Source organism: Eleutherodactylus coqui, chromosome 8, assembly GCF_035609145.1.
Source record: "Eleutherodactylus coqui strain aEleCoq1 chromosome 8, aEleCoq1.hap1, whole genome shotgun sequence".
Lineage (NCBI taxonomy): Eukaryota > Metazoa > Chordata > Amphibia > Anura > Eleutherodactylidae > Eleutherodactylus > Eleutherodactylus coqui.
This window is the reverse complement of record NC_089844.1, coordinates 136,981,936-137,007,846: the sequence shown is the minus strand read 5'-3', so window position 1 is coordinate 137,007,846 and position 25,911 is coordinate 136,981,936. Positions and strand designations below refer to the sequence as shown.

Below are 25,911 nucleotides of genomic sequence, written 5' to 3'. Positions count from 1 at the left end.
TGCGGTAAAGAAATCAGTGTCTTTATCCCACACAGCGCCGCAGCCTAGCAACACAGTCAGCGAGAGACACGGCTCTGATGGCGAACACCTCCTGTGCGAGCGGCTCGTCTGCAGCTTCTGCCGAGAAGAGGAGGAAGAAAACATCTTAACATAATGCGCGTTAAACCTGACGGGACGCAGGCAACAAGAAGGGCGCCGCTCACAATCCATCTCCTCATTAAAGGCCCATTTATACTAAGCCTACCCAAAGGATCGCAGATCTGTAGCTATAATCACATCATGGAAACCTGCGAGATGATAACCGCAATATTATTATTAGTCGGCGGAAGACATAGACGATCAATCCCATTTTAATGATCACCAGGTTTATCACTCCGCCTGTAGTAGTTCGCCCTATTGATAGGTCTCATTCACTAAATACTTGTGTTCCCCATGTGATAACATTCTAGACGATCTTTTCTGATAGCTCTGCATGGCGCAGTTCCTCTTTTACCCCTCCTGGAAATCTATTAAAAATTAGGGTAGGGACCATGTAGCAGCCGGTGTTGACTTACCAGCTGCACAGATTAAGGGTTCCCTCACACACCCCGATTTAAATGGCTATTTAGCCTAATGAGTTCCAGAGTTGTCCTTTTTTTCACAGAATTGCGCAGTGTTTCACGCATCTGCGCATTGCATACCTCCCATAGACTTCTATGGGGACACTTATTTTTTTTGCATGCGCAAAAATGTGAATCAATGGGTTCTATTCTCTGTGTATTGCGTGCGAAAATTTAACCCCTAAGTGCTTTTACATGGCATTTAAAGGGGTTGCTCATAGTTAGAAAAGCATGGCTGCTTTCCTCCAAATACAGCGCCACCATTGTCCGTGGGTTGTGTGTGGTATTGCAGCTCAGCTCCATTGAAGTGTATGGGCGTTGAGCTGTAATATCAGACACAGCCCACGGACAAGGGTGGCGCTGTGTTTGGAAGAAAGCAGCCATGTTTATCTAACAGTGTCCAATGGTTGTGCCAATGATTATTGTTTCTGTGCTTTTACATAGGAGATCTCTCTTCCGGCTGGCCGCCTCCATTTATAGACGAACGACTGCCTGTTTACACAGAGCAAGAAGTCACTCATTAGTCGCTTCGTTACAGTGAGCTGAAACTAAGTGACTAGCGACTAATGAGCGATTTATTGCCTAGTACCCGTCAGGTCCTGCTTTTGTACGAGACACTTCGCTGATTGGCTGTGGATTTTGTTGCAGATCTGTAGCAGACCGGGACCAGAGGCTCTGAATGTGAATGGGGCCCAATTCAGATAACACAATCCATTTGCAAACTACACAGACCTGCATGGCAGCGGAACGCTTTGTGGCAAGGCGCCCAGTACCTAGCCGCGTCTCACCCCTACGTGGTACCCTAAACTTAAGGTATCCTTACCCGGGGCACCTACCGAGTGCATACGTGCCCAAATACTGTCCCAATGACAGCCGCTCCTCTGCTCTCACGCAGGAGCAATAATCACTCAGAGAATGCAGGCGGAGCGCCAGAGATCTCTTCCGGCCACCAACCTTCATTCACTACAAACAGTTGCTCAAAGATTTTCGGGCCCCTATTTACACCTAGCGAAGAGTCGCTCGATAGTCGCTTAATTTCAGCCAGCTGAATCGAAGCAACTACTGAGCGTTTTCTCGCTAAGCGCTCTGTCAAACTGACTATCGCCGAAAATTGCAGCGCCAATTAATTATTTAGGTGATAATCGCTCTCTGTAATGGTACCTTTAGCGCCTTGTCAATGAGGCCTATACCTACTCTATCTGACACTATCAGCATCCATTATAGTACGTATGGACACACTTTACTTACAAAGTGAGCGGCATTGTCCACTTATTGTTAATTTATTCCCACATTTCCAGGAGGAGTAACAAAGGAACATCACAATGCAGACTTATAAGAGAATCTGCTTCGGCATTGTTACTTTCTGAGAGCCGACCGTCCTCTTTAATCCAATGCTACATTTAGCCCCGACCTGTTTCAATGCCACATTCATTCAGCGCAGACGAGTGCAACGCAACCCAGAACTGCTATTACCGGAGAAAGAGGAAGGATAAATATAGCCGCTCCCAAGCCCAGCGGTGCATGAAAAAGATGGATTCATAGGTTTTTTTCCCCCATGTACAGAGGGGTCATTGTCATAAGAGTACGGTATATTCTCATGCTAGGTGATACTACACCTCACGCAAACACTGACCTCATTCAGTCCGGCCTTGCACATTAACCCAGTCAGTGCTGGCATCAAGTTAGACAGCACCTTGTGCAGAATTTTATATTTTTTTTGCATCGCCTCGTCATAAGAAGGAAACAATATATATTGCACTGCTAGGAAGTGCAGAAAACAAAGATAGAGTTCCCACACCAGAACAGCTCAGTGAAAAAAATACTGTACCAGAAGCAAGCTCAGTGCATAATTACAGCACCAGAAGCAAGCTCCAAACATAAATACAGCACCAGAAGCAAGCTCAGAATAAAAATACAGCACCAAAAGCAAGCTCAGAATAAAAATACAGCACCAAAAGCAAGCTCCAAACATAAATACAGCACCAGACGCAACCTCATAGCATAAATACAGCATTTAAACCAAGCTCATAATATAAATACAGCACCAAAACCAAGCTCATAACATAAATACAGCACCAGAAGCAAGCTCATAACATAAATACAGCACCAGAAGCAAGCTCCAAATATAAATACAGCACCAAAAGCAAGCTCCAAACATAAATACAGCACCAAGTGCAAACTCATAGCATAAATACAGCATTTGAACCAAGCTCATAATATAAATATAGCACCAGAACCAAGCTCAAAAACATAAATACAGTAGCAAAACTAAGCAATGATGTTGCAGGGGGTGTGGCTGGGCAGACAGTGGCACACCAGAACATCAGAGGGATGGGGACAGAGCCAGGAGGAGAATGATTCATGTAGCTCCACAAGACTGCAGCATGGAGGAGAAAGATCACCTGACCTAAGGGGGGGGGGCTATTGCCGCAGCTTACATCCACCTGGTGCCCTACCCCAGGCTGGTGGACGGCATCCTGTGTAACTGCATGGGTCGCGTGTAGCTAAGGTCGGCCATGAACCCAGTAGTCGCTCATTCATCCCTATGACCAGGCCTGGACTGTGACCATGCATATCATAGACCCATTCTCTAACTAGGGTTCCTAGTTTTGGAGCAGCACTTTCAGAGCTAGCCGAACGATTGATACATCTTTCCATAAATATGTACACTAAGATATCCAAGACAAGCGGGCCTCAAATCTGCTTGTATTCCGACAATGCGGTGCTGGCACAAATTGGCGCAGTGCCCGTCAGCATGTCAGAACAGCCTCTGTCTCCTATACAATCTGGCGTCTGCTTCCTCAGGGCAGCCTTAGTGAATTTGAGATATCATTGCAATGCTCCTTCTTGCTACGGGAGAGGTTTCCAAGATCACATCATTTTGAGGATTACCAGTCAAGTAAATGTCTAATAGGTTCCAGAGGAGCAACTTCAGCACCAAAAGAAGGGTTTCCATAGGATGAAGGAGTCTAAAACAAGCTTAAAGGGCATTGTCCAGTTAGAAGGAACTTTTTTAAAATCAGAGCCAAAAGGGTTAAAAACAACATTTGACAGTGGAAGTCATATGACCACTGCCTACCAATCAGAGGCCAAAGTGTGACCAACCCAAACTCCTGGCATCATGGTGCCCAGGATGTGAGCGCTGATGCCAGAAGAACGGGCGGTGACGCTGTGGTCTCTGATTGGTAGGCAGCGATCACCTGACTTCTGCTATCAACAGAGACCAGAGGGCTGCAGTGATGGATCTCTGGGTCAGAATTCAGGTAAGTGCCCTTTTTTTCTGTTTGTTTTAACCCTTTTGGCTCTGATCTTAATAAGCTAAATCTTATTGGACAGCCCCTTTAAATGACAACGGGCCCTTGGGTCCCCGCCAGACATCTTGCCTATATGACAGTATGTTAGTACTGTATCTCAGCTCTTCTGTTAATGCCGCTGATCCTGACTTTGCTTATTAATGATCTTTGGATTCGCTCTTCCGTAATTGCTGCAAGATTAAAAAACCAGCGCTCAGATCTTTTTTTTTTCGGAGTCATCACTTATAATACAAGTATAATCCCAACACTTTCAAGTTCTGAAAATAATAACCCAGCGAGCCGCGGTGGAGCGGAGGAGAGCTCCGACCTCCTGGCACGGCTGCTTCCCTAAATACTTGCATTCCGGCTGAAATGGGAATAGTGGGGCATTTTTTTCTTAGAATTCAGCATTATGTCGTTCCTCTATTATTCTTCCTGGAACTGTATGCATGCATTGACAGCTTGGTTCCATCATTCCCCCTGTCAGCACAGTGTGTAGTGTCCTGTCCTACGGACACTATGCAATTAGTGCTGACAGTGTCAGACTCTACGGACACAGCCTATTGAAATGCCAAATGTAAACGCGACTGTCCAGTCCTGCGACAAACTTCTTGTCTGTTGGAATCGGAGGGGGAAGTTATATTATCTGCTGTCCATCCTCCGCACCGTTGCCCCTTAGGTCTACTGGTTTCGAGCCCCGTTTTCGGTCTTTCACGTTGGCTTCCATAACCTTCTGACTACTTAAAGGGGTTGTCTCGCGAAAGCAAGTGGGGTTAAGCACTTCTGTATGGCCATATTAATGCACTTTGTAATATACATCGTGCATTAAATATGAGCCATACAGAAGTTATTCACTTACCTGCTCCGTTGCTGGCGTCCCCGTTGCCATGGATCCGTCTAACTTCGGTGTCTTCTTGCTTTTTTAGACGCGCTTGCGCAGATCTATCTTCTCCATTCGGCTCGTCTCGGCATCACCGGCATTTTGGCTCCGCCCCCTTGTACGCGTCATCGCGACGCTCCGCCCCCGTCACATGTGCCGATTCCAGCCTCTGATTGGCTGGAATCGGCACATGTGACGGGGGCGGAGCGTCGCGATGACGCGTACAAGGGGGCGGAGCCAAAATGCCGGTGATGCCGAGACGAGCCGAATGGAGAAGATAGATCTGCGCAAGCGCGTCTAAAAAAGCAAGAAGACACCGAAGTTAGACGGATCCATGGCAACGGGGACGCCAGCAACGGAGCAGGTAAGTGAATAACTTCTGTATGGCTCATATTTAATGCACGATGTATATTACAAAGTGCATTAATATGGCCATACAGAAGTGCTTAACCCCACTTGCTGCCGCGAGACAACCCCTTTAATGAAAGCTGTACATTAGTAATGTGTTAGGCCTCGTGGATGTAAGCATATTTTCTGTCCGTATTGCATCCATGTTTTTTACGGACAGCATGTAACACTATTTTGTCAATTTGTGTATTTAGACATGCATTTTTACTAGCAGTTTAAAGGCCCATTTACATGCAACAATTATTGCTCAAAAGTTGTTCAAACTACCGCATATGAGTGATAATTGTTACGTATTCTTTCAACAGACCACATGCTGTGTTCTCCACAGCAGTCAGATTACATTGTATTCTGCCAGCAGCCCCTATTAAAACAATGCAGCTTCTGCAGAGCCCAGCCCAAATGCGGTGTTCTGCAAACAGCTCCATTGGCCCATTTACACGCAAATGAAGATAATAAAGTGCTAATAGACATTAGTGTCCATTAACACTTTATGCAAAACGATCGTTAAAATTTCCAATCATTTGAAAGATTCTCTTTGTGTGTAAATGGGCCTTTAGTCTACAGATGCTATAAGCATGCTCTCCAATTGGTCAATGCTGCTCTCTAGATCAGTGCTGACTAGAGATGAGCGAACGTACTCGGATAGGCACTACTCGTCCGAGTAATGTGCCTTATCCGAGTACCGCTGTGTTCGTGCTGAAAGATTCGGGGCGCTCCGCTGCTGACAGGTGAGTCGCAGCGGGGAGCGGGGCAGAGCGGGCGGGAGAGAAGGAGAGAAAGATCTCCCCTCCGTTCCTCCCCGCTCTCCCCTGCAGCTCCCCGCTCCGCAGCACGTGCCGAATCTTTCAGCACGAGTACAGCGGTACTCGGATAAGGCACATTACTCGGACGAGTAGTGCCTATCTGAGTACGTTCGCTCATCTCTAGTGCTGACCAATCTAAGAGCAACATGAGGGTCTCAGACTACTGATACACAGTGTGACCGAAAAAAACGAAAACGGCCCCTGGATCCATCAAATATGAGGGACACCAGGACAGGGAATGTAGAGCAAATAATACGCCTCCCCCATTAGGTCCCAGCACAAAAAGTTGTCCTGGGAAAAGAGGATTGCTTTATCTAGCAGCTGTCAATTTATTCATCCATTTCCAGGAGGAACAACAGAGGAACGTCACAACACGAAATTAAAAAGAACATTTCTGGGGTCAATACATCTACCTGAAAAGTTGCCTTTGTCGTGGCGCTGTCAAGCTACAGAAGTGAGTCCATTGTCTTTTAAGAGATGATAAAGAAAGCTGCCCAATGAGTGACAGATGGGACCGCTTTGCAGTAAGGAGTACCCTATAAACCGGTGATCTTCCGAATAACGTTTGCTCTTTACTAGTCACATGGTTTAATACGTTCTCCTTCGCTAGCTGCCTAGCACAGTAATGTGCAAGACACCAACGTGCGAACGGTGACAATAGCGTAGAAATCGGATCTTCTCCCACTGGGATCTCATTACCTCCCAGAATTCCTCTGGGCATTAACCATACAATACTGATACCCAGCGGAAAATGGTATAGATTTAACTGAGTCCCATAAGAGAAGCTGAGAGGAGACCTTTTCACGCCATTTAACCCCGTCACTGCTTATGACAAGTGCAAATTGCTCCATGCAACACAAAGGGGGAAGGAAAACGTAGCTATATCTATCGGGTCTGAAAAAGTTAGTGGGCTACCAACATGGCCACCATGGTTATAAATCCACGGAAGGACTGACTGCCTAGAATGTACTTATATCCTGGTGTAGCCAGAGGCGTAGCTACAGGGGGTGCAGAGGTAGCAGTCGCAGCTCCGATGCCCAAACCCCTCTGCCACCTAAGATGACAGCAGTATTATAAATGGCACATAGCAGGTGGGGGGCCGGATTAAGCTCTTACGTAGGGGTCCATGGCATCCAATTTTGTCATTACAGGGCTGCCCAGATAACCCCTAAGAGATACATTTGGTCATCACCAGAACGAAAAAGCATACATGTCAGCATAAAAGATGTGATATCAGTAGTTCAGGGGGGGCCATGGAAAAGTAGCCCACCTCTGATCCCAGCTCCACACTCTTATGAAAGCTGGCTAAAAGAAAATCCATTTTAGTTGCCCATAGCAACCAATCAGAGCGCAGCTTTCATTTCCTATACTGCTGAGGTAAATGAGAGCTGCGCTGTGATTGGCTGCTATGGGCAACTATGACATTTTCTTTTAGGCAGCTTTCATAAGAGTGTGGGGCCGGGACCAGCTACTTATCCATAGCCCACCCTGTATATATCTAGCCATATAGTGTGAAATGAATGGAGCGGCAATGCGCACACACAACCATGGCGCCGTTCAATGTGAAGCCACTGTGGGCGGTGCCACGACCCCGCAGTGACGAGGAGACACTGTTCACAGGATTGGCGGAGGTCCTGTAAAAAGGTGACAAAGGTCTAATCTGATACAAGCCCTTTAAGTGTCCCCAGTCAGCAACACAGATACAATTAACCCTTTCCAATCCAATTTGTATCCTGGTTTTCCTAGGGGGCTTACTCTTTTTCTGCCATTATACAATGGCGCTATCTGCTGGCTAAAGCCAGTACTGCATGAGGTGACACGTTGGATAGGCTCCGACAGCAGAGAGGCTGGCAATATACAGTAAGAGAACCCCGACGGACGTCTTCCAACATCGGAGCTGTACAGCCTGAAATATAATGTCTTCAGACGTCAGACAGTGGATTGGAAAGGGTTAAACACTAGTAGGGACACAACTGTTACCAATAAGCAGCGCTTGCGCCCCCTATACCTGTCACGCGGTACTGTCCCACCGAAAACCTTTGGCCTCGGAGGCGGAAAATTGGGTCTGTTGTTATAGAGAGTATGATAATAAGGGACAGCTTGGTGTCACCTCCATACATAGGTCTTCCATCAGGTCTGTAATTATGGGGTCCCATCAACAATTACCGCAGCAACAGGCACAATGCGGGTCTCTACACATTGCATTGTGTTACACGCAGAACGTTTACCTTGGAGACCAGCGATCCCTGTGATTATATCCTGTCCGCCCGTTCACCTGGAGTCAGAGCCAACAGCAGTACATGCAGACGCCCGCATGCCGGTTATGTACCACCAACATCACGTAGTGTTGGCCAATGCCCGACACCCAATATAGTCTAGGAAAATAGTCTGCATATGGCCATGGCCATTGTACCTGCAGGTAGGTGTCCCCCCAGGTGTTCACAGCAACACAATGGAGCGACTGTGGAAAGAGCTTCTACTTCCATTCCCCTTTAGGTACGTCCATACGCAGCAGTAAAGGTCCCGCATGGATCTCACCGCAAATCCACCGTTCGTGATGAGGGAAACTTTTGAAAAGTTCTGTTTGGTTGGTTCAACGAATATCAGCAAACAGTTTGATTGCAGTCCAAATTAGTTTGAACCGAACTTCACCAATATCCCCGAAACTGGTGTATAACACTATCTAAGAGCCATAAAAGCCCCTCTAATACTCGGGGGCACCTAGGAGGGTATCTGAAGGACTTCTGAGTGGTTTTTAAAGCTAATGAAGAAAAAAAAAAGAAGAAGAAGACGACATGGAAAGAAGGAGGAAGAAACAGCAGGAAAAAGGACGGAGCCGAAAAATCCCGCACGAATATGAGCCACATTCTTAGGAATTGGGTCATACATATGCCGATTTTTTTTCCCTACATCACACTGCAGCACGGGAAATATCGCGGTATGTCCTATCTTTGGGAGTTCCTTCGGAATGCCTTGCGTCGCCCATTGTTTTCAATGGGGCCAGCAAAGCATCGCATGGCGCGCGAGGTAAGCAAGAGTGCGATACGACATTTCCCATTGAAAGCAATGGGAAACACTTCGCTATCATCCACTGCAGCTAAAGACACCTCGCATCCGTGGGGACATGGCATGTTGGCGAGAGCCATATGGGGACGAGTTTCATTGCCCGATATTGCACTCGCCTGTGAGAAACTTGCCTTCGGCCGGGCTCACACAACAGCAAGTCAATCGCATATTACGCGGTGTGATACGTGGTAATTCGCAGGCAATCAAATGCATTGCCTTAAGCTAGTTTGCTCACATTTGAGAGTAAGAATTGCGTAATGTGCGAGCGCAAAAAAGAACGCATGTTCTGCATTGCCGCATATTACGTGCAAGAGAGCCTATTGCGTATGAGCAAGAAGAAGGAAAAGAAGAAGACGAATTTTAGCGGGTTTGGCCAAAATGAACCACCCAAGATTCTGGTTTGTGCCAAACCAAACTTTTAGCAAAGTTCCACCTGAAACATGTCTGGACTCTTCCGGTTTGCTCGGCACTGACCGCAATGATTTACATACGTCAGGTTGTGCGACCGCGTCACACATCCCTGACCTGATTAAATCATACTTCACACCGCATCAGCCCAGTTTTCTCCTGAAATACTCCGTGTTCGCCGGCTGCCACCGGGCGGGTTGATTCGCATTCAAACTTCCATAGCGTAATCCGGCTCTGGCGGCGGCGTCTGCACGTACCCGCTTTCTCTTTTCTTTTTCTGTACTGCGGATGGTCCGCACGCTGAGTCGTCTGTCATGCACAGTCCAGTTTTTTTAACTCCTCCTTTTCCCGCATCATCACCTAGCGATCTTTTCGCATTGTCATTGTGGAAGGGCTGCGGATTGGATGGCTTCCACGCAAAAGTAGAACATGCTGCGATTTTTCCTTCGCAAGTGCTTGATTTCCACTACTGTGGAGGAAAAAGCGTTTTTTCCGTAACGCCCGCTTAGGATTCCGCAATGCAAATCCGCCCGTGTGCAGCCAACCTTACTGAGGAACCTGCTCCTTCCACTATTTGTCTGCTCCACTCCTATCCATCACATTACAATACTGGTCCCTTAAGGCCACATTACATGGGACGACTGTTAAGCGCATAAGCCCCCGAAAGCCGTCCCACCGACTATCGCTATCTCATACAGGAGATAGTCGTTCAGAAAATGGAGGCGCGCTCCTGCATTCACAGTAAACAGGCAGTAGTTCATAGATGAATGACTGCCTGTTTACAAAAGTTGATGGTTTTTAGGTGGCCGTGTGTACACAGAACGACTATTGCCCGAATTTGCCGTTTCCAGCGATTATTCAGGCAATGACATGAGGGGGATCGGTCGCTGCCTCCTCCACCAGCAGCCCACACTCATGTACTGCTGCTGTCATCACTCCCATCGTCTGGCGCTGGCCACGTCACCTAGACAAACAGGACATGAATGACAACAAAAATCTGAAAAAAAGTATAAAAAGGGGAAAACAAAGTGTATAAAAAAAAGTTTTTTCTTATTGATGGCAAAAAAAAAAAACGACTTGCGTGCTCTCAGCAGGAAATGCTGAACTACAGGACACCATTGTTAGGAGTCACAAAGGCGACAGGAGGCCGCAAACAACTTATTGTACGGGGGATAGAAAATAAATGGCTACATTCCGTCAGGACAAAAACCATTCTGTGGAGACAAAAGCCAATGACATGCTGAAAAGCTGCCCGTCGCAGGGCGGCGCACCAAGAACAGCGCTGTGCTGCCGCACTGAGAGGAAACTCACCTGTACAGACAGGGATGTTACGAATGTCATGTCCCGCTGTCCGACGCCAGACAGGGGACTCGATAATAGCAGTGTGCCCTGCCTGCCAGGACATGCTGGGAGTTGTAGTTTTGCAGCAACAGGAGTGCCAAATAATACACCGGTATACCAGAGGGTGCCCAAATACCATCGCCAGTCAATAAACCATAGTATGCCAAGATGGCGGGACTGGGTGCCAAGGCCATCACGGCTAGTAGTAACCCCGACTGGCTTCCACACGGGGTACACATACCAATGGCCGCCCCCCGCATATACCGTACAATGAAACCTAATATAATTTCTTTAATTCCCCGCTCTGTTTCATAGCGGGGTTTGCATATGAATGGCCGCCCATATACAATGTGTTATGTATGGACAGCGTGGCATGCCGTGAAATAGAGCATGCTGCGATCTATTTATTGCGCGTATCTACATGCGCATGTATCAATGAAAGTCTATTCACTTTCACTGACTCCATTCACTGCATATCACATGGCTGTGCATCGCACGCGAAATACGCAGTGGAAAACAACTGTAGACATGAGGCCAAATGGTGCGGATTTTGATGTGGTTTTTGGTGTTGATCCACATCTGAACGCACCCTAAAGTGTATTTCCGGAGTATTTTTATCCTTATTAGGGTAGGTTATCAATAATTGGTCGGCTGTGATCCAATGCTCTGATAAGGTATGCAGGCGCCCGCCAAAACCACCAGGTATGAAGAGGAAGCAGATGGCTCCGCCCCCTATGTAGTGTTCGGCGCTGGTAACCGCAGGCGCAGCTCAATCAATTACAGCTCTGTCTCACATTACCAGCGCCCGCCACCACACAGGGGGCGCAGCCATCTGCCTCCGCTCCGTTATCTGTGTTTTGCCAGCGACAGCGGGCGCCCAAACAGCTGATGAGCTTGTTCAAGAGGTGAACCCCAGCCGATCTACAAGTGCTGACCTATCCTGTAGATAAGTCATTATTAAGAAAGAGACCCAAAAACCTTCCAGATTTCACATCAGCGCTGTTCTGTTGCAGATCCAGCACAAAATACCGGAAGAAAAGGCGCGAAAATGCCGGACAGCCAAGTGGATATCCAATGGACACCATTATAGTCAATAAGACAGATGGCTACCATATGAGGTGATCCCCTCCTACAGGACAGCAGCACTGTTGTGGCACTGACCCGCGGGATGGGGGCCGCACGGAGCTCTGGTCACCCCGTAATGTTCCCATATAAGCCCCCTCATACATTTGGCAGGGTCACACGCTATATACACAGTTATTACAAATGAGCTTCCCCATTTTTATCCCTCATAACTCCTGTTTAAAGGGGTTTTCCGTGGAAATACTATCGATGAGCCATCATCAGGATCATCAATAGTTGATGGGCGGGGTCCATCGCTCAGGACCTCAACCAATCAGCTGAGTGGGCGCATGCTGTCAGCGCCGCAATAACACACAGGTTGGAGTGGAAGCCCCTGCGCCGACCTCAGTGTAGTGACCGGCCCTTGTAACTGCAGGCACGGCTCGCATTGAAATCAACGCGAGCCGTGCCTATAGTTACAAGCGCTGGCCACTGCACAGAGGTCGGCGTGGAGACTTCCGCTGCTTCCACTGCGACCTCTGTTATGGCAGCACCGATAGCATGCGCTTGCTCAGCTGATCGGTCTAGCAACAGACCCCAGCCAATCAACTATTGACCCATCCTGATGATAGCTCATCAATAGTATTTCCACAGAAAGCCCCCTTAATTACATTAAAGGGGTGGTCTCGCGAAACCAAGTGGGGTTATACACTTCCGTATGGCCATATTAATGCACTTTGTAATATACATCGTGCATTAAATATGAGCCATACAGAAGTTATTCCACTTACCTGCTCCGTTGCTAGCGTCCTCGTCTCCATGGTTCCGTCTAAATTCGCCGGCAGCTTGCTTTTTTAGACGCGCTTGCGCAGTCCGGTCTTCTCCATTCAGCACGAGCCGCTTCAGTGTGCTCCCCGCTACAGCTCTTCTGCGCATGCGTGGGTCGGGGGGGGGGGGGGGGGGCTGCCGCTGCGCTGTGATTGGTTGCTAGGGGCAGCAAAGACCGTCTCAATTGTGGGCAGTTTTGCTAAATGGGGCCCAAAAAGTTTTATTGTGCTGTAGTTGTTGCTAGTGGGACATGAGACAAAATGGCTGCCAACGACAGGAGAGCGTTTTATTGTGAGACGCACAAAATGCGCACGAAAATACAACCTATTATTTGCAGTGCTTGTATTTACATGTATTTACGTATGTTCTATTACCGCATGCGTCTTCCAGGAGAATGGAACATGCAGATATGCGGTCTCCCACGCATCGCGCAGCATGCGGACGGGGGGGGTCTGAGCGCCGAGAGTTGTGATAATGTCAGGTGGATGCAGGAAAGCGTACGACCCCTTCTCTGAAGGAAACAATCCTGGGGAATCCATACCGGACGCTGCAGATATGGCTTCTGCCGCAGGAAATCCCAGGTTTCATCCTCCAACAGGATGGAGCGCTCCCACCCTCCTTACCTCCCACTTCCCCGCCATTTTCAACAACTTATGGGGAAAACATTTTTGAGTTGCGGTTTCCATTAATGCCAAATTGACAAATCTGAGTGTCATTAACCCCGTATAGCCCTCACAGCCCAGGCTACCAAGAACAGGAAAGGCTTCCTGACTGCCACTTTACAGCTGGTTCAGCTCTGGTGGCATTCACTGCCCATCATTCCATGCCATCCTCTGCCTGGCAGGGCGGCGATGAGTATTTGATGTTCTCCAGCCGTCGCAGCAGCGCACTGTATAAATGCAGAATATCCACCCTCTTCCCACTTGCAGAAGTAACAGCAGCTATAATTAGCTTTTCTTCACAGGCTTTATAGCCTTAAGACTAGAGGTTTTCTTCGAAGACGTAAGTGTTGATCCAGCCACGATACAAGACGTCAGTTCAAAGACTTTCCAGCTAAAACAAAGGGCAGATCACTGAATGGTATCGTCTCACTGTTATTTTGTACCTCGCTACAGAATAGGATGATGCTATAGCCATCATCGATGATGATAATAGCACCCCCTCCCCCACTACCGCCGGCTGCCCTGATGACATCACTTTATCTGCCATTTGTTGAGCATTGATACTATGCAGGATAATGGCCGCTTGAAAAACCTGCTTGGCCGCACAGGACTCGTTCACAGTTGGCAAAGGCAGAAGTGCTGGATCCGGCACCGGCGAGACCTGAACGACATTGAATGGAACCCATGGACTAGAACGGTTCTGTACGGTGCGGTTATGCATGTGCTGCCACGGATATAAGGCAAGTTTCTCCCAAACTACTGCACAGATTCACACAGCAGATATATCACTGTGATCGTGTGTGACGGGCACTATATGATGCCGCTCTCTAATAGATGTGTGGTAAGGTCATAAGGCGTCATGGTACCCCGAGCAATCACCATCAATTACCAATTATTTGGCAAGATGTCATAAATAGTAATGAGTGGTGCGACAGGAAAAACAAAAAAAGCCAACAAGCGCCACAGAACAGAGCGAGTCAATGTGGTATGCAAACAAGCGCAAGCGTGGGTAAACATTACTCCATTGTTCTCCATGGTACAAGCTGATAAGACCAAACAGCACACAAACACTGCTGAAGCCAAGCACCCAAGCATGGCTGGTCCGGGGACTGCAGAGGACGGGCTGGGATTGGAGGAGATTGCAGTAAAGGTCCTTTACACGGAATGATTATCGTTCAAACGAGTGAATGTGAATGATAATTGTTCAGTCTAAACGCAGCCGACGACCGAGTGATCATCCTTCACTTTTCATTCATTTTATGTAGGCATAAAAATCATCGTTGGCTCGTTCGTTAATCCTTCGATTTAAATACTGATCGTTCAGTCATTATCAGTCACTTATACAGCGAATGTGAACGACTGAACAATTCAGAATGATTTCTTGTTTGAATGAGCCAGCGACGTAGCCGCCCGTCTAAGCCTGGCTGCCCGCGCGGACGAGCCAGCGATGTAGCCGCCCATCTAAACCTGGCTGCCCGCGCGGACGAGCCAGCGATGTAGCCGCCCATCTAAGCAGGCTGCCCGCGCGGACGAGCCAGCGACGCAGCCGCCCGTCTAAGCCTGGCTGCCCGCGCGGACGAGCCAGCGACGCAGCCGCCCGTCTAAGCCTGGCTGCCCGCGCGGACGAGCCAGCGACGCAGCCGCCCGTCTAACCCTGGCTGCCCGCGCGGACGAGCCAGCGATGATGTCATTCGCTCGTTCAGACGATAAATTGGCTCATCTAAAAAGGGCCCTAATTCAATAGAAAATATACGGCCTTTTCTAGCGATACGTCATATTTAAATGATTTACTGATTCATGTATTACAAATTACAATCCAACATGTACCCCTCCGTGTGAACATAACCTAATGGGCCACTTACACGGGATGATTGTCTCTCAAAATTCGTTTAAATAAACAAATCTGACCGATATTCGTGCCGTGTAAGTGCACAAAAAAACAAAATTGCTCACTTTTCATTCACAGGTTTTTACCGCTGACTTTCAGTCAGCTTAAAAACTAGTCGCTGGATCGCGGCTCTGCCGGTTCATGGACACACTTCCCGCTCAGCGCTTCACATAGAAGGCAAGTGAGAATCCCGCAATCCAGCGATGACGTCTGTCAGTGTAAACGCTCTGCACGAGGGCGAATGACCTTAGCGGTAACGTCAGCACTTGTGGAGTCGTTTACCAGACTGTCGGCCTGTGTAAAAGGGCCATTAGGCTTTGTTCACGCAATCACTGTATGTGTCACACACGGATCTGACACTTAATCCATGGTAGAACTCAAAGGGCGGCACCTCGGGGTTCTGCTGAAGATGGTCATGCGGATTCACTCACTGGTTTGGCATCAGTCAGTGGGGCAGATCCAAAGCTCAGCTGCCCGACGCGGGCTTCACATGAAACCGCAGCAAGAAGGGCCATGTCAGTTCTTTCACCAACACGGACTTCAGAATCCACATGCGGACAGGACACACCGCATGAACTATGACGCATGGCATGGATTGTGACTAGAGATGAGCGAGTATACTCGCTAAGGCACATTACTCGACCGAGTAGTGCCTTAGCCGAGTATCTTCCCGCTCGTCTCTAAAGATTCAGGGGCCGGCGCGGGTGACAGGAGAGTTGCGGCGGGGAGTGGGGGGGGGGAGGGAGTTCCTCCCCGCCCCCCGCCGGCCCCCGAATTTTTAGAGACGAGCGGGGAGATACTCGGCTAAGGCACTACTCGCTCGAGTAACATGCCTTAGCAAGTATGCTCGCTCATCTCTAATTGTGACATATATTTGAGTGCAAAATCTGCAATGAAGTTCTGGCGTGTGAAAGAAACCTTATACTTCTCTTTTTTGAATCCACTCCTATTTTTGAAGAAATTAAGTTTTAAAAATTTGCCCCATTTTTGTCCCATATTGTGTCGATTTGCCTGTTTTTCATTTAGATTTGTTCCTTTTATTTGTACCATTATAAGAAAAAAAAAATTCTGACCAGGATGACAATGTAAACATGGCATCAGGCGGTCGGCCGGTCCGCCAATACATATTTAATGTGTATGGCCACCTTGTGTCATGGGTGAACGGGTCTCTTACATTCCAGCAAGAGCCGTGGCTGGTCTCCCTCGTTAAAGGGGTTTTACCCAATTAGACTTATCACCTATACATAGAGTAGGTGATATAAGTCTTGGGGTCCTCTCACAATGAACGTCTTGCCACGATTTTGCTTTTGGCCGCAGCTCCCTGCGGCTGACAGCATGTTTTAGCGCACCTCATCTTTGTGATGGGTGATGACGTGTGCTAAACAGCCAAAATAGAGCAGACAGCGCTCGAAAATCGCAGCACCACGATTGAACGCATGTCTTCGAGGCCCCATTGATTCCAATGGAAGCTTTTTACCGCAATTAACGCAGTGTTCAAAATGCCGTGTTAATTGCGATAAAAAGCGCCTTATGAGAGAGGCCTATTGTTGGTGTTTGGCCGCTGAGACCCCCCACTGATAGCGGGGATCCCGTGTCCCCCTCTTATGTCACTGCAGTGATGCTTCTCCCTCCAACAGCGACGTCAGGCAGCAATGACAGTCCGTGTGCTGCCGCCACTCCATGCTTTTCATCCCAAAAAATCAGCCAGTAATATGCAGCTGTGCATGAGCCCATAAAGGGTTATCTGGGACTTTTATATGGATGACCAATACTTAGGATAACCAATTACAGACTGGTGGGGGCCCATGGTGCTAGGCATTAGACCTGCACTGATCTGATATTGAGGACATACCCTAAAGGTCCTTTTACATGGGATGGCTGTCCGGAGCTTAAAGGGGTTGTGCAATTACAAAAAAAAAAAAAAGAAAAAACTTTTTTCAATTACAGAAGAGGGCATACTCACTTGTTTTCGGACATAGCCCAGTGGCTCCCATGACTCCGTCATCCTTCAGAAGCAAAGTGACCACTGGGCCAATCAGAGGACAGTGTTACCGTACAAACTCTTGGCATCAGCACTCATATCCTGGGCGCCATGATGCTAGGAGTTTGGTGGGTGACACTGTAGCCTCCGATTGGCCACAGCGGTCACCTGACTTCCAGAGGGCGTCTGCTCTGGGTGCAGAGGCGTGGGAACTCAGGAGGCCGAAGACAGAGGAGTATACCCACTTTTTTTGTTTGATCCCATGGCCTTCCATTAAAAAAAAAAAATTCTTCTATAAACACACAGCTCTTAAGTGCTGGATAGTCGTCCCAGCGATAACGACTCTTGCGCTTTCATACAGAAGCTATGATTGCTCAGTAAACGGAGTCAGATCAGGCCAGAGATCTCCTCTGGCTGCCCGCCTCCATTCACAGTGAACAGGCAGTCATTCATAGATGAACGACTGCCTGTTTACTCGGGAAAATCATTGTTTGATTTTCATGCCTGCACAAATTGAATGACGAACAAGAAGTGAATGAATTAGCATTTGTCGTTCAGTCGCTGACAGCATTCACACTGAAAGATTATCGTTACATGAGTTCAGGAGTCATGTGACGCTAAAAGCGTGGCTCCTTAAGGAACGCCAGCGACGCCATAGGCAGCACCCATGGTTCCATAATACACACCATAGGAATTACAAGTACCCCTCTACAGAATCCATGCATGAGAACTACCACTAATTCAGGAAATACACGAATATCCATAGTCATACACTACTTATAGAACCATTTCGTCTTACCTGCTCCGCCCCATATACTGTGGCAAACTGAACAAAGTCCTCCATTTTCACAAAGCCATCTTTATCTCTATCCAAGGCATCAAATACCGCTCGGAGACGGGCCAGCTCGTCCCCAGCACAAGAAGAGTCATTGTCCAGAGAAAATGCCAAGAGTGGATCGCCATCCGCGAATGGCATGAGGGCAGAGGTTGAATCCTGGGAGTCACGTGATCTCAGCTTGATACCTTCAAAAGGTGAACCTGTACATGTTAATGGCAGCTCTCCAGTGGATAGAAAGGAGGGCAAAGTAGTCCCAAGAATGGAGTCCGACTGAGGTTGATGCGGCAGGGCAGGATCATCACATAAGGACAAGTCAGAGGAGTCCGGACACTCTGTAGGCAACTGGTTAACTTCAGACATGTCCGGCTTGAATTCAGGTAGATCTTCTACATCACATGATGGCACCTCCACAACCTCAAGATGGGCATCTGTTTCAAGTTCCATCGACGTAGAAATGTCCGATGGTAAAGCATTTGTAGCCAAAATATTATCCGTCTGGTCAACAGAGTCATTCAGCAACTCCACAGAATCTGTTACCACAATCATGGGCAACTGCGTACTCTCACTCAGTGGTTCAAAACTTGAAGAACAAATGTCAGTGACCAACGGTGAGCTGGACTGGCAAAGCTGGTTTGACATAAGTGGAGAATCAGACAACAAGGACTCATCCGAATTGTTTATAGTAAGGGATTTTTCCATAAAAGGCGACCCATCCCTGCACATTTGTGATTCGGAGTACAACCATGAAGGATTAGTTGAATTGGTGGAGTTCAACACACTTTCAGTAGATGCCCCTGGATTAGGTTGAAGTGGCTCATTGGCAAACCTTTCCACTTCATTGTGCTCCCTGGAGTGCTCAAACAATAAATCCAAGCAATAAGAGTCCAAAGGATCACTCTCAGAATTGAGGAGATCATGGTCGAAGGGTAGGCTGACATTATGAAGGGTATATGGTTTGGAAGGTGGGTCAGATTCAAGCTCTTTTTGGAAATTGGCATTAAGGAATTGGTCGCCTACAATCTGATAGTCTGTCTGATCATTGGTGGAAATGGGAGACTGGTCACTTTGTGAATATTTTATATCATTGGTTTGTAAATGTGAAAAAACATCACAAAGGGACAATAAGTCATCTGATAGGGCGAGTTCAGGTTCAGAGATCACATGGCTAGAGTCTGGAGGGGTATCTAAACCAAATATTGAAAAACAATCCTCGGGTTCATTGTATTGCTTAGTAGACGTTTGCTGAGGCTCATCGCAAAGGCTCACCTCCGACAGATTCACCGGGTGCAAATTTAATGTCCAGTCCCAAGGAAACTCGAATTCCTCTGGAGTACTACTGGGCAAATTTGTGTTAGATAATGCACTGAGCATTACAGTGGAATCACACAAGGACACATTGGTGCTGTTGAGTGTCCCAGGGGGTTCAGATGGAGGAAAATGGGGTGTTGTGGGCGACTCAGAGGGTTCAGAAAAATTTAACTGTTCAAACAGGGACAAATGCACAGTGCTATGTGGCTCAGAGGGTTCGAGCAGTAGTGATTGGGTATTATTAGGTGGCACAGAGGATTCTAACAACTCAGAGTCATCAATGCTGGATGATAATGAAGATTTAGGGAAGAGAATTTCTCCAGTAGGGTCAGTTACAGGTGGCATATCTAAACTTGGTGTCACAAAGGATTTGGACAAAGGCAATTTGTCAATATCCTGTGTCAGATGGGATTTAACTAATGTGCTCTCAATACTATAGAAAGGGTCAGGGTTATGCGCCAAAGATAAAACATCAGTGCTGGGGCAGAAAGGAGCTAAATGGTTCTGGTCAGGGGTACCATTTGATTCATAAACATTGGATTCAGTTGTGTTGGGGGCTTGTAGGCATTCGGGAAGAGGAAACTCCCCATACTGGCTCATTGGGTCAGTATAAGGAACTGAATGTGAGCGTTCACAATGAGATTCACAATGGGACACTTCATTGCCCTCAAGGTCTAAATGGGTTTCGAGATGGTCCCCAATGGTGATCTTTTGCCCCAAATGAGGTTCAGTCTGGGGTAACTGGTCACTACTGAAATACAATGGACACTCAAAATGGGATGTTAGATCATTATCAGAGCCCAAACAAGCATCAGAAGAGGACAAACTATCATCACCTGGACCCAGATTGGGTTCAAAATGGGGCAACTGTTCATTTTCTTGGCACAAACAGGATTCTACTTGTGGCAACTGGTCAATATCTGTCCTCAAACAGGGTTCCAACTCAGTCAAGAGGTCATCATTAGCATTCAAACAGGGTTTAGATTGAGCCAACTGGTCATCGAGACTTAATAGGGATTCACACTGGAGCAACGTACTTTTAGTGTACATACAAGATGCAGTCAACGGATTCATACTGGGGTCTGAATAGGATTTAGGTAACAGATCATTATGGGGAATCAAAGGACATTCAGACACGGTCAACTGGTCATTATGAGGTAAGGTCAGCTGGTCATTATGTTCACTTAGGCAGGTTTCCGGTTGGTGCAATTGGTCATGATCATGGAGCCTACAAGGTTCAGTATGGTCATCTTCTAGTTTCAAACATGGTTCAGACAAAGGTAACTGGTTATTTTCTGGAGTCATGGAGTCATGAAGTACAGAAATTTGGTCCATTTCATGAGCCAAAAAAGTTTCAGACAGAAAGAACAAATCATCATCTGTGGTCACACAAGACTCAAACTCAGGTCTACCATTCATTTCCGCACATGACTTGACCAGTAACAACTGGTCAGTAAAAGGGTCCGCACAAGAAACATATAGCTGCAACTGGTCTGAACTGTTGACCGAATCAGATTCAAGCCCAGGCAACTGTTCGACGTCAAGAGTCCCAGAGGGTGCAGGTACGGGTACATAGTCAGAATCCAAAACGTTTTCAACCTTTGGCAACTGGTCATTTTCTAAACAGGATTCAGTCAGTGGGTCAGAGTCAAGGTCCAATATGGATTCAGACTGAATGACATGTTGTGTGTCAGGTTTATGGTCCATGTCAGTAGGCGGCACACATGTATATGGCTGTCTATCACCAGACGTATCACCTAAAGTCAACTGGTCAGCGATGGAGGTTGTAGATTTAGATACAAATAACTCATAATGATCAGGGGCCAGGAAAGGGTCACAAAGGGACAATTCATCAGCCTCATGGGCCATTGATGACTCTCCCTCACTCACATTGTGTGTAGAGAAAGGCAAAAGGGCAGTATTGGAGCACAGAGAATGTCCAAACCAAGGCAACTGGTCCGGATCATGGTCCAAAATAGATTCTGAATTAGAAATTTGGTCAATATTCAAAAATAGGTCAAAGTGGGGCAACGGATCACCGCTGGGAACCTCGTTGGACTCAGGATAGGGTAACTCTTGTAGATGTATGCTGTCAGGGTTTAATGTAGGTTGGTTAGAGTCCAAAAACAATTCTGGCTGAGTCAGTTGGTCAGTGCTAAGGTCGAAAGAGGACAAAGACTCTATTGACTGCTCTGCATCATGGGCGATGAAGGATTCAGCTAGATTGAAAATTTCAATGTCCGAATCTAAACAGTCATGCGATTTGTCAATAGGAGGGTTCAACTCACATTCAAAAAGTTCATTGGTATCTAAAAGGGATTTGGTCTGGGGTATCTCGGGGCATAAATATGCTAATGTGTCGGCTTCACAGTCTCTAAGGGATTGGGAATGGAGTAAATCCTCATGATTGAAAAATTTCTCACAGAGGGACAACGGGCTAGTGCTGGGTTCCAAAGAGGATATGGAATGGGCCAACACACCAGACGTCAGAGAGATATCAGGTGAAGGCAACGATTCAGGCTCGACTGTATCTACACAGCAGTCAACAGAGGTCTCAGAGGGATGAGGGAGGTCATGGTCGGGGGCCAAGCACGATTCAATTTCAGACTGGGGTAAATAGTCAGTTACAGGGTCAAAATTGGGTTCAGACTCTGCCACCTTCTCAACGTCAGGGTCTAAATGGGATATGGACTGGGCCATCTCTTTAGTGACCACAGAGAATTCAGACAGGGGTAGTTGGTGGGGGTTAATGTCCAGTTGGGAATCATACTGGGGCAACTGATTAGCATCAGGATCCAAAAAGGGATCGGCTGACTCTTCTCTGTGCACAATGGACCTAGATGAAGGCAATTGGTCAGGGTCCAAATTTAATTCAGTCTGGGGCAATTCATCGAGAACCAAACATGAATTTATTTGAACTATATGAGCTAGGGGCAAATGTTTAGTGTCAGGTTCCACATAGGTTTCAGAACAGGGTAACAGATTAGGATTAGGGGCCAAACAAGGAGTATAGTGGGGCAATTGCAAAGACTCAGATTGGGGCAATTGGTCAAAAACAGCAGCCAATTGAAATTCAGGCTGGGGCAATTGTTCAGTCTCAGTATTCCGCACGTCCACCAATGTTTCAGACACAGGCAATTGTTCCAAACCGGGTTCTAACTGGGGCAAATAAAGATTACCGTTACACTGGGGCAACAATTCTATATCATGGTCTAACAAGGGTCCAACGAAAGAGGGCTGGTCAGTTTTAGGAGGTAGACAAGACTCCAGGGGGGTAATTTGGTCATTTGCTAGTGGTACCTCGCTACCTTGGTGCCCATTGCTTGTAAACTGCAGGATCTGCTCCAAATCTGATGATAAACTATTCATGGGCACCGGAATCAGACGAGAATCAAAGGCAGATGCCAGGGAGTCACTGCAAGCGTCTTGGTCAGGAAGAAGTAAGGAGTGGACATCTAGGAAGTAATCAGCTGACAAGGGATCGCTATGGGGAATGTTAACTTCCAGATTATGCTCCGATTCCTGGCTGAAGGGAGACGGGCACAGGGGCAGGTGGGCATTTTCAGATGGTACAATAATAAGCGGAGGTATCTGATCGTCCATAGAGGGTTTATAAATAAGAGACGGGGGATTCTGTGCGGAGTCTGGGGGTAATAAATTCAAAGTGCAAAGAGTGAGCCTACCATCCTCCTCTCCAGTCCAGGGCTCAGCGGTGACCGACCGAGACTGGCAGCACCCAGCCCCCAGCTGCTGCCCCTCTCCTGCCCCCAGAAAGGACTCATCATGCTGGGACAGGAGAGGGTGGGGAGCAGACATGAGCTCACCCTGCTCATCCAGTATTTCTAGCCTAGGCTGCAGTGCAATGCAAGCCTTCTCCTCTGCATTCATGAGAAACAAGCCCCCCACTACCTGCTGGGGGGTGATCAGATCCAGAGCTTGCCCCCTCATGACACCCCAGGCAGTCACATGAGGGTCCCCCTCCATCTTCATCAGTGCCTGCAGGCTGGTAGCTGGAAGAAGCTGTGTTGGGCTCAGCACTTGCTCATCATGTCCTCAGCCAGTGCTCTCCATCATGCTCCATGCTTGGTAATAACAGAAGCTCCTCAGTAATGCCCCCTCCTCCTCCAAATGCAAGCCGAGGGGGTCAGTGCCAGTGGCCCTCGCCTGTCCTGGGGGCCATCATTTTTGCAGCAGAGCAGTAATCCGCTTTAGTGTCGCTTGCAAGGTGCAGCAGATCCAAAGGCGATCGTCCCGGGAGAGCCGCGGAGGGCAGGGATGGGATCACCGCGCTGCTGAAGGGGGCCTGGAGGCTGAGCTACGGGCGTCCAGCGGGCGAGAATGGGAATCCAGCGGCACCTCCATCCGATAGACTGCAGGATACTGAGATAGGGAGGCTGGGAGAAAAAGGAGGAGCGAGAGGAGGGAGCAGGGAGGAGGGGGCCGAGGAGGGAGCAGCCTGTGGATGTGATGTGGGGTGATGAGCACACAAATGGGGGATGAAGGGAGGAGGACGATCCCAGCATTCCCCTAGAAATGGTACCTGGAATTCTGGATCTCCGTAGATTCACATCCACAAATGTGCTGCCCTTAATAATTGGGCCAAAATCGAATGAAAAAACTATATAAAGCCTATAGGGGCTCGTTAATGAAGCCTCGTCCGACAAATCGGGGGCGTAATTTGCGCCTCAAACCGTTGTACTATTTTTACGACATATTTACAACTGAATTGCGCCTAAACGAATTAAAAATTATAAACGTCTCAGCCCGTTTATTTTTGTGTTCCGTGTGCCGCGGTGCGTCGCATGTTTACAACGGATTTATGAAGCTGAACGCGCAAAAAGTGAGCGCAGTAGCACAGGCGATGCGTTGGCACATTTTAGGCTGAGGATGATGCAGTTCTACTGCGGAATCTATCAGCCTCTGTGGTAAATTTAGAGCGCGGTCAGAAAAGCCATATCATTCGGGCGCATCTGTCTGGTATTTAGTGCAGCTAAGCATTATTTTTGGCGCATTTCTCGTCATTTCGGCGCTCAGATTGCTGTTGTTTTTATAAACTCTTCAAACGTTTTTTCTTACTTAATGGCACAAGCTGCTTCACATCTGTGTCGGCCGGTCCGCTTTCCTGCTCTGTTTGGGAAGAAGGAAAGGGGAATCCCTGTGACCGAACGGCTCTATCTTAGGGCGGAATTGAACAGCGCCAAACTGGCGCCATTAACCATAACGCAGTCCTTCGCTTTCCCCACAGCTGCCCAGTTTTTAGCCGGAAAGGAAAGCGCTGCACGCATCACTCTTTCTTCCGGTATCTTGTGTTGAAATCGGCGAAGGTACCTCCGGAGGTTCCAATGCAGATGTGAAATCACGGGACTGAGAAACTTGTGCGCAATTTGTGCGTGAATCCCATTCTTTTGAACGCAGTCATATACATGAGCGACGCATGACCTGTCTTTTTGCGTACCTCGGAACGCATCGCCCATTGTTTTCAATGGGGCAGTAAGACATCTCACGGCGTGCCATGCGGGGGTTCCCACTGAAAACAATGACGATCCTCTGACCAGGCTGAGAGCCGCACCAGGGGATCGGAACTTTACTGAAGTGATGGGAGGCGGTTTTGACAGAAAAATCGCCTCACATCCATGGGTGAATTGCACGTTGGCGAGCACGACATTGGGTTGAGTGTCACAGCCCGATACCGCGCTCGCCGTTGTGTAGGTAGTAGAGATGAGCGAGTATACTCGCTAAGGACAATTACTCGAGCGAGCATTGTCCTTAGCGAGTACCTGCCCGTTCCCCCCTGCCTTCCACCGCCGCTCACCGCCCCCCGACGGCACCCGAATCTTTTCTTCAGAGTGGGCAGGTACTCGCTAAGGACAGTGCTCGCTCGAGTAATTGCCCTTAGCGAGTATGCTCGCTCATCTCTAGTAGGTAGCCTAACACTCTTTATGTGGCTGTGAATCCAGACGCTCAGCCACCCAGTGTAACAATCACCTCAGCCGGCGCTCTGAGGTAAATTTTGAGCCAAGTCAAACAAATTCCCATTTTGTCACATGTATGTGAATTGTAGCGCACCTAGCATAAATTGTGGTGCATCCCGACTTTTTATGCCTCTTCTAGTCACGGTTTCCTCCCCTGCGTGCGTCTCTTTCTTAAACTTCTCAAACTTTGATGCATTTCAAAACTTTTGGCACTTCTAAAAATTCACCACATTTACATGCACAGTTTACGAATTTCATAAATATATCACAGATTACACCTGTAGGGAACTAGTATAAAACGTGCGCAAATTATGCTTTTCTTGATAAATAAGATGATTAATTTTAAATGGTTATATTCACACGTGTAATTTTTTAATCAGATGAACCATCCGAGCAAAACAAAAAACCCAAAATGCAGCATGTTCTACTGTGTTCACTTCCTAGTCGCTGAATTCATAAATCCCGCCTCCAGAAAGCAATTGCTCCGATTGGTTCATTGAGTGCTGCATTGATTGGCTGAGCATCGCTCGAGAACCAATGCGATGGCGGTGATTGGTTTATCGAGCGCTGCATT

At 47.7% G+C, this 25,911-nt stretch overlaps 1 protein-coding gene across 2 annotated transcripts in view; it reads right to left on the bottom strand.

The window, feature by feature from the left end:
- Nucleotides 1–23,746, bottom strand: part of RAB11FIP3 (RAB11 family interacting protein 3) — a 77,296-nt gene extending 53,550 nt beyond the window's left edge. For both annotated transcript variants that reach the window (XM_066576515.1, XM_066576516.1), the window contains exon 1: nucleotides 18,019–23,746. In XM_066576515.1, the coding sequence (XP_066432612.1) occupies nucleotides 18,019–23,355 (5,337 nt within the window). In that variant the 5' untranslated portion in view covers nucleotides 23,356–23,746. The remainder of the gene's footprint in view (nucleotides 1–18,018) is intronic.
- Nucleotides 23,747–25,911: the final 2,165 nt, after the last annotated feature.